Source organism: Takifugu flavidus, chromosome 5, assembly GCF_003711565.1.
Source record: "Takifugu flavidus isolate HTHZ2018 chromosome 5, ASM371156v2, whole genome shotgun sequence".
Classification (NCBI taxonomy): domain Eukaryota; kingdom Metazoa; phylum Chordata; class Actinopteri; order Tetraodontiformes; family Tetraodontidae; genus Takifugu; species Takifugu flavidus.
The window spans coordinates 4483519-4493391 of NC_079524.1; the positions used below are offsets into that span (position 1 = coordinate 4483519).

The window sequence follows — 9873 nt, forward strand, 5'->3', positions numbered from 1 at the left end:
ACCTGATCTGTCTGAGGTGATGGAGGATGATACATTTCCAGACACCTTGCTCAGTCAGCTAGTGCAGCGCTGCGGAACTGGAGAAGACAGCGGAAGGTTAGATGACACATGAGGGCCTCAAACTGGCGTCAATTTACAGTGTATTTATATCAGTTTCTTCTATTTTTTCTTTGCTGAAGCAGTTGTGGGATTGTTCATCACCTCTCTCCACAGGCAGCCATTGTCACTCTATCACTAATTGGTTTTTCCACGAGAATGAGAAATCACGTTACCGCCTCATGACCTGGAAGTTCATCATGTCATTGTTTTATCGGAGCCAAATTGTTCCGTAAGCTTAACAGAGAGGCTCCGGTGTCAAAAAATGACAAAAAATGCCTGGACTACGGAAATTTCAATGTTTCCGGAGCATTTCATTAAGACTTTTCATCACTTTTTGGACCAAACACACAGAAAAAGAGTAACGATGACCTGGCAAGAGACCCTCTGGAATTCCTGCTGAACTATGTGAAATAATCTTCTTTGTCTTCCCTGGTAAAGTCTTATAGGTCGATAAAATCCGGTGAAAACGGCGCCTGATGTGCCGACCCACCGGTTCATAAAGGTCACAACGATGGGTGGAGACAGGCTCGCTGGTAGCAACACAGATAGCTGAGGGATGGAGAAGGTCAACCCTGTTCAGAACACGTTTTAAGGCCATTTTATAGATGACATCTAAAGCTTGGGGAGGGTGACCATCTTCCCAAGAGTATAGAGTGTGTGAAGGAAGCCCTGTCTAGAGTTGACCTCAGCCTGAAGATCATTGATATGAGGAGCGACAGAGACTGAATATGGCTGCAAACAATAAAAACAGTGTTCAAATGACCAAAACACAATCAAATATGATTGTAGGTGGAATAAAACCAACGTGGCAACGGCTCCTGGCTGCACATACGCGTCACAATTTTGGCGTGCTTGGCGGCAAAGCCAGATCTCGGTGACAGAAGTTGAATTTTTAATTTGAAACAAGACAAGAGAATGAATTAGCTCCCATCACACATATTTTATGGCAGCGTGGAGGCCCGGCATGTGACATCTCCCTCCATCCTCCATCTCAGCAGATGTGGTGTCATTGCGTTTACACTGCCGAGGTTGACATGTGTTCCCACAGAAGGGCACGCCTACCGAGACGTTAACACCTGTGGCAGAGATTTCAGCGGCAGGAGGACCTATTTGTCATGCACAGCATCAGCCACTTGTATTTATTTCCTCTTCAGCCGTGTGGAGATAAGATTAGCTCTATGTGCTCTGCTAAGCAAAATAACAGGAGGAAAAATAGAGGGAGGAAAGGGAAACAACAGTTGCCTGCCCTGTTCACATCCAGCAGCACCAGTGTGTCCACAAAAACCAAAGTAGGACACTCCAAATGTCACTACTCTTCTGTGGCTTGAAGGGTGCATCTGGAAACCCCCGCGTAATGTGTACCTGCCGGAAGCTGCATAATTTTAAGCTTACAGGACTTGAATTATGCATTTAGCATGGCTCCATGTGTGAAAAGCCCCCATGTCTGAGACATGCAGAGGCGGGTAAAAAAAAACAAACCAAAAAAAAAAAAAAAAACTGGATTTGAGCCACCCTGCCAAACCTCACGGGGCGACTCGAATCCCGACGCTTTTCTTGGAATGTCTCAGAGCGAGCGGGCTGGGTTCCTGCCAACTATGCTACAGAGTTATGAGGAAAGTGCCAGTTTTTTGCCCCAGTGCAGTGGCTCTCTGCCATCACATCATAATTAATCCACTTTAATGGCCTTAAAGCAAACCTAACTCTTCTTCAGGCATCTCTAAAAGCTTCTAAAGTGACTTAGTGTACAAAGGGTTCTGCCAATATATACGCATTGTGATAGAATAAGACCTAATTTTCTACTTAATGGGATGCTCAACCCAATTTACAGTGTTTAAATGGTCATTGGGGAGGATATACCCTTAATTTGGGGGCTGAAAATCATATGCAGTACTTTTACAAGTTTGCACGTTCACCATAAGCTGAAGTTTAAGTGTTTTTGAACGTGAAACGATCACAAACGTTCGAACTCAGGGATGCAGACCCTTTCGCTGTTGGGAGCCGGTTCGGACTAATGGGAGGTCAATGCATCAGTCAAGAGTCTACAGTTGCAGGAACTGTTCACCTCCACTTTATCATCCATCTGGTGGCAAGTCGAGCAGGGATTCGATCCGACAGCCCTATGATTGCAAAGCGCCTTGGTTGGCTGGCAGGATATTGCCGACTGGCTGCCTGTTGTTAGCCGCTGTCACTACTCGGCTATGTCGAGCCTGCCTCCTCCAATTATGCCAGAAGTTTTAACTAAGTGAGCATTGCTATTGATTTCCCCCCTTCACAAACAGGAAGAGACTCCTTGTGTATTTGCACATGCACTCGCAGAGAATGCAGAGTAAAGTGCTTTGGGGACCCCCCCCCCAGAACACATTCTCTGCAGTGCTGCCTTGCCTTCTGCCTGCTGAGCTCCGGTTCCCTCAGTTATTCATGAACCATCTGCTTGGGCTACTGCTGTGTCAGATGTGTGTCAAATAGGACCTCGTCTGTCCCCACTGTTCAACTTTTTATTGTGTCTTCTTCTACACAATTTAGACAAAACCCACGCTGAGGGGACAACAGCTCCGACTTCGCAGTCCGACGTGTCCTCAACCGGCAGTTTAATCTGTTATTTAAGGTCAGAGCATCTGGCTCATCAATGTTGGAACACCAAGCAAAACCCAGACCTTGTTGGACTTCTAAACTGAGAAATATCGAGCTGAAATTAAATCCAATTGACAATGAGGTGGTGAGGATGGATCTGAAAGGTAAAGGTGTCAGTGAGGGAAACACTGGTGCCACTCCTGGACCACTGTAACCTTGATAGGAGCCTTTTCCTGCGTGACAATATCCTTGTCACCTCTTAATGACCCTCTGGAACGTGAAGAGTATGTTGTCACATCACAGCGGTCTTAAATGAAGCTGCAGCTATGAAACTGTAAGCCACGGTGTACGTCTCCGCCTATCAGCACTTTAGGAACGAGTGCACCGCTCATGGGTTCCTCCTTATTGAACTTGTTTCTCAGTGAGTCGTTTTACAGTTTTTGATTACAGCTGTTCAGGTTTTCATCCTTTTTGTGATGATAGAGAACCCAGGGAGGTTCTTCATTTGAATTAATTACCCGCAATAAAATGCAGACTGATATTTGCCTTCCTGGCATAGAAAAAAGATCCTACAGACAGTTGTAGAACACGCAGCTAAAGTGTAGTTTCAGTGGTGGATATGCAAAATGATTTCATAATCTTTTTGGACTGGATATGGCAACATTTGTTTCATCATTGTAGATTTTATCTCAAAGCACAGACGCCTGATCACACGGGCTTCTTAAACATAAAAATAGTCTCTCTAAAGAAAAACTTTTCTTTTAGTGCAGGAACACAGCCCTCCATTTTTCTCAGTGTCACAACTCATAAGAACTTTGTGTTTTGTAACAGTCTGTGCCGCGCCGAGTTATTTATTGCTTCTTACTCTCGGCTCTTGGAGCCATTTATAGCTGTCAGGGACGGAGCTGAAATTGGGCTTCATGCGACTGTCACATTCTATAGCGTGTGGACAAGATATAAAAACAATTTTTGTATGCATGGCTGGATTCACACAAGACACATGACCCGAGCAGGAGAGATCATGACTATATTAAATGCAGGGCTGCCTGTGAGCAACAAAATAATGTATGATTTCAGAAACAGGCCAGGGGGTCCCTTTGGATAACTACCGTGATTCATCTCTGACATAGACATCACTTTCATTCCGAGCCATAGGGATGAGACTGTCATGTTAGCCGTCCGCTCCCAATCCCCGGCCCTTCAGAGCAAAGCCACCGTGATGAATTGGAGGCCCTCTCAGCGCCCTGTCCCAACGTGCCCTCTCTGTACATTGCAGGTTTCTGAGGATGAGGTGAGCTGTACAGTTTAAGCCTGCTGTATTTTCATAAGCTAAAAGAGTGTTCTGAATGTGTTTGTGGTGCTATAAACACGCCCGGGACACATGCAAATCAGCCAGGAGTCTGACTAAGTGATGCACTCCACAGTAAACAAATCTGTCTGCTCCCACTCACCACTCCAGTGTTTAGCTCCTGAATAAAGAATCTTTCACTTGCTGAGTATCACCACTGGTTTATACATGTACTTCCACGACTGAATATTATCCCTCTGGCCCAATGTCTAGTTTTTAACTTACTTTTAACAACTTTCCTTCCAACCAGACACAAAACTATTTCACATAAAATACCTTCAGTTGTGCTTTTAATGACAGAAAATACAGTTTTAGACCATGTCCATGTGATGACATCTGCATCATATTACAAGAAAAAAAAAATCTTTACATGTGGAGTTGTGAACAGGTGCTGACCTTTGACCTCAACGACCGCAAATAATAGTCAAGAGCAAGCTAGTAAGTTAGCAACAGAGACAGCATGGAATGAATCACTTTATCATAATATAAAAAATAGCTGCTCTCTTCATCTTTTTACATACGGTACTCTTTCCACTTCTGGTTAAGGATTTGGTGCAGAACCCTAGCGGTACACTTCCACTCCGGGCTCTAGACCTGCAGAAGATCCACTTTCAGTGGCAGTTTCTGGTGGTGTTAGCTCCACTTTTGAAGCTTTATTTCCAATGACTCCATGCACTTTAAAGTCCCTTTTAGACAGACTAAGTAATACATGAAAACCGATTATTATGAACATGAGTTATCAGGTCTTCCATTGCTCTTGATCATTTAAACTTGATCATTCTTGAGATGCTTCTTCAACCTGATTGGGGTCCACCCGTGGTAAATTCATTTCACTGGGCGTGAAAACCAAGCTATGAGCTCCACAGATGCCTCTGTGAAGGTTCCCAAGAGCACAGCTGCCTCCATCATTCTGACATGGACAATACTTGAAACAACCAGGACTCTTCCCAGAGCTTACTTTCCACTCGAACTGAGACATCTGGGAAAAATAGTCTCTGGGGAGGTGACCAAGAACCACCAATGGTCACTCGGGCTGAATGCATAAGGGAGAAAATCCCAGAAGGTCAACTGTCACTGTAATCTCCAGTCTCATGGAACAAAGCCTGAAATTTCATGCTTTTAATATCTATATGCAGTAAAATCCAGTCATATTTAGAGGCCCTTTGATTAATCAGTTTCTTTGGTTCTAGTCCCTTTAGTCAATGTTGTCTACCCCTGCAGTAAACAGCACACAATAAACCTAAGAATAAAAGCATGGCAATGGTGATTAAAGACAAACATGAGTTTAAAATGCTAAGCTACAGAGTACTCTATGGAACATTCGACAGGCAGTTTAATAAGGCAAACAAAGAGGGCGTTCAAGATGAAAGGAGTCACTCGCTCGGCTTCAGTGTGGTGCGCTTTGAGGGCCACGCTGTCAACACAAGAGGGTCGGAGAAGAAGAAGCGGGTAAACTGAGGAAGTCCTCCGAAAGCTGAAGGAGCACCGATGTCAGTCAAAGATGATTGTCTGCAACTAAACGGAGAAATGATTGTTACCAAACAGCAATGCTGCTCTTAGAAAAGAAGGCTAAAGCTAAAAGACAGTGCAAGGAGTTTGTTTTGACACATCAGATAAGGGAAGATTAAGTGTTGAAACAAAAGCTGGCAAAATATGATAAGATATTGATTTTTTTCTTCTTCCTTGGAGGGCTGCTAGTACCTCCAAACACTTATTGAGTAATCTGTTACAACTGAGAAGTGAAATTAATGAGAAAAATGGAGAAAAATGATCAAATTTGACCAGCATGTCAGCAAGCCTTGACCTGACATTCATGGCGACGATATCAGAGCGAGGCAGTGGCGAAGACACCTTCTGTGAGCAGAAAGTAATTGAGAAGGTGTTGATGAACTCGTGGGGATTGTGCTGTCATTCATCAGCCGCTAACAAAGACAAAACTTATTACAGCAGGAGCCCAGGAAGCCGAGATTTGACATGCGATGCGCAGTTGGAAATAGCCTGTTAATGAACAGACAGAGGAGAGGATGATAAAAAAAGGACTGTTGGAAGAGATGCACAAATATTGGCAGTGCTGAGGGAAAAGTGCTGCCATGCAGAAAGAATAGAAAGGCTTGACAGCGTTCCGGTGGCAGTCTGACGGCTGAACGGGGAGATTGGAGGGAAAGTGCAGCAGAAGGCTGCTGTCAGGCCACACCAGAGCTGCGTTTAACAAGGTCCAGAGATGAGCTGCACCACAACACATTACAGGAAAATAAGAAATGGAAGAGAGCAAGGAAGGGGAGTGGGTTTTTTTAGTCTCACTACCTGTCATGGCGGTGAGCCTGGGATCCCTCACATGTGCACAGGAGCAAAGACTGGAAATACTCAGCTCGGACAGCACACGAGCGCTGCCTTAAATGGACTGTTTTTTTTGTATTAACCAAGTTGAACATGCAGTCCAGTGGCTTCAGAGCTGACGACTAGTTGTATTAGTCATGGTAGTAATGAGCTGATCTGAAGCAATGGAGGCAACAAGCAGAAATAATTAATGTGAGCAAATGCAGAATGTGTCTGGTTTTAAACATGGATGCCTCCAGGGCAAAAAGCAAGCGCACATGCTCAGCCGGAGCGCTAACACACCTCTAGGAATCTGCAGTTCATCGTCATGCTGCACTCAGGAAGCGACGCTTCGTTCACGGCTGTGCAGAGGACTCTTCTGCTCGGCCTCATGCGGCACCCCGCCTCTTGCCTCGGGCATCAATCTCTTACCCTCGTGTGAAAGTTTATCTCCCAGAGTCGAGCTAAATGTCAACCTCGGGATCAGAGAAACGCCATCATTTCCATGAGTCCTGTTAGAGAGAGTTAATTTCACATAGCCGCCAGGTCTTTTTCGATGTTTGAGGCGTGATTGGTTACATTTAACGGTGTGCACTAATTAGCCTGAACTTGCATTTTGTGTTGCGTCTCTATTAATCATTTTTTCCCCTCTTGTCTTTGTAGGGGGGCGACTCCTGTTGGTGGCGATGTGGCTGAACCTCGTGCCTCAAACTGACAGCTGCCCTGCCAAGTGTGTGTGCTACAGTGAGCCGAGGCCCACCGTGGCCTGCCAACAACAAGGACTGTTTTCCATCCCTACCGAGATCCCCGTGCGGAGCCAGCGGATATTTCTGCAGAGCAATAAGCTGACGGTGGTGAGGTCCACGAGCTTCAGCTCCTGCCACAATCTCACCGTCCTCTGGCTCTACTCCAACAACATCAGCTACATCGAGGCAGGGGCCTTCTATGGCTTGGAGAAACTGGAGGAGCTGGACATTGGAGACAATAGCAACCTCCGCACCATCAGCCCTACAGCCTTGCGGGGATTAACTAAACTGCACACTCTGCACCTGCACAGGTGCGGGTTGTCCGAGCTCCCTGTTGGGGTTTTCCGAGGAATGTTCTCGCTACAGTACCTTTACCTGCAGGACAATAACATTCTCACCCTACAGGACGACACTTTCCTAGACCTTGCCAACCTCACCTACCTTTACTTGCACAATAACAAAATCAAGATCGTAACAGACAACATGTTTCGAGGCCTAATCAGCCTGGACCGGCTGCTGCTGCACCAAAACCGAGTCATCTATGTCCAACCCAGAGCTTTCAGTGACCTTGGCAAGTTGAAATCCCTGTTCCTGTTCTTCAATAATCTCACCGTCCTGACAGGGGAGACCATGGACCCCTTGGTGTCGCTCCAGTATTTGCGTTTAAATGGGAACCAGTGGATCTGTGACTGCCGGGCCAGGACCTTGTGGGACTGGTTCAAACGCTTCAAGGGTTCCAGCTCCGAGTTGGAGTGCAGCGTACCCGAGTTCCTAACAGGAAAGGACCTGAAACGGCTGAAAAGTGAAGACTTGGAGGGATGTGTGGAGATGCCTCAAATCCAGACCAACCTCTTCAGCTCCAAAACACAGTCGGGGAAATTTGCATCCACTGAAACTCCTCTGGGGGACAACATTCCCAGGTGTTGCCTCGGAGATAATGACAAGTCCTCTATTCTGTCAGGCAAGAGCCGCCAAATTACCAACAATCCCCAAAAGGAAAAGGAGAACATATCAAAGACTAAACACAAGGAGCAGGAAAGAACAAAAAATGAGACTCAGAACAAGCAAAATGATGGACCGCTTGGAACCTTGTCCAACACTTTGGAAAAGACTTTGGAAAACCTCGACCCTGACCTGATTAACAACCTGGAATCATCTACAGCATCCAACAAAAAGAAAAAGAAGTGTTCCAAAAAGCCCAAATCTGACACCCAGTGCATCAAAGGTCAGGGTTCCACTTTGCAAGCGCTGCACTTTCTCTTCATTCCCATGATCTGGATATCTCTAGCCATGTCTTAGAACTTTACTTTCACTCTGATCGCAGAACTTAAGATTGTTGATGCTCCTGACAATGATTCCACAAGATGCAGTGACATCTACAACGGAAAGGACGGAAAAGTTTTATCAACCCGGTGTGGGTGAGGAGAAACGCTGAGTACATTTAACAAAAAGGATGCCTTTACAGACACTACAGATCTAATGTATATAATGAATTGGTGCCCAAATTGTTTGTTCTCTATGTACCTAACTGTACTGTGTCAAAGCTACATTTTGGAGAGCCCATTTTCCCTCTCAAAAGCTTTTTTTCTGCTTAGACGTACCACCATCGGAGGGATTTTAGGGAAGGGAAAAAACAAAAATGAAAGGTAAGCGGAACCAGAGACAGCACTCAGAAAGAATGTCCAGTCTGTTCATTGAAAATAACCAATACCCCCATTATTTATTCAAAGTGATGCATTTGTTGGGTAATGTTATTTTATTTTTATGTTAAAAAAACAGATGTTTTACCTCTCCTGGTTTTCAGTTCTGTTTTCATGACAGAAAGGGTATTTGGGTTGCATTTACCAAAAAAAAAGAAAATGCTGTCTTATTTGTCAATGGAGATTGCAATGGAACCATAGATATGCATTTTATTTTAATTGTGTACAAGTATGAATATATTATGAATAAAATTCCTATTTCGTAGATGTTTGGATATGGTGTGGTATTTTTCCGATATGAAATAACACAATGGCACAATTGTAACACCCAAATGCTTGTTTTGACTTCATTGATCTTAGCAATAACTACATAGTAGTTCAATGGGGAAAAATAGATAACTTATTCTATTAAAGATGTGGGTTTTCAACTTTTCATCTCACATAACAGCTTCAATCATTTTATACTTTATTTTATATTGAATACCAGCTAAAAATAACATGGAGATTATATGTCCCCTCTTTCTTCCTTCTCCTATAAGCTCCTGAGGCTTCATGAAAGATCAAACATCCTACATAAACAGTCCAAACACAACATTTATGTTTGAAATCAGCGGTTCATATGTATTATGCTGATTTCCAGAGGCAGCTCATCAAAATTCAGCATGTAATCACACCTGGTTTTGCAGATTACCTACAAGTGTTCATCTTTTGAATTGATTATTATGATACAATTATGCGACATATTCTAAAGTTACTTTAGAGGTCACAGCCTGGACTGAGAAGGCAGGATAATGAGGAATATACAGGGTTGCCTTGAAGGCACCGCGAGACATTTAAATGCAATAATCTAATCTCCAAGATGTCAGAAGTGAGTGAGATCAATCAGGGTGACAGCTGCGTGTGTGCATGTTGACAGTCCAGGATAACAGAAAGACGACGGCTCAATCTCCGTCAAATTCAGCCAGGACCTTGTGTGATGCTGTCTGTTTATCTCAAAAGGTGAAAGGATTAGAAGGCAGGGTTTCCACAAATCCCCGGTGCTTTTCACTGACGCAGAATAACCCCGAAAAAACTGAAGGGGACCTGAGAAAAT

The 9873-nt window shown here is 44.4% G+C and overlaps 1 protein-coding gene across 1 annotated transcript in view; it reads left to right on the forward strand.

Annotated features, from left to right (window-relative positions):
- Nucleotides 1-9047, forward strand: part of rtn4r (reticulon 4 receptor) — a 30281-nt gene extending 21234 nt beyond the window's left edge. The window contains exon 2 of the mRNA XM_057033440.1: nucleotides 6998-9047. Coding sequence (XP_056889420.1) covers nucleotides 6998-8379 — 1382 coding nt within the window. The 3' untranslated portion in view covers nucleotides 8380-9047. The remainder of the gene's footprint in view (nucleotides 1-6997) is intronic.
- The last annotated feature ends 826 nt before the right edge of the window (nucleotides 9048-9873 follow it).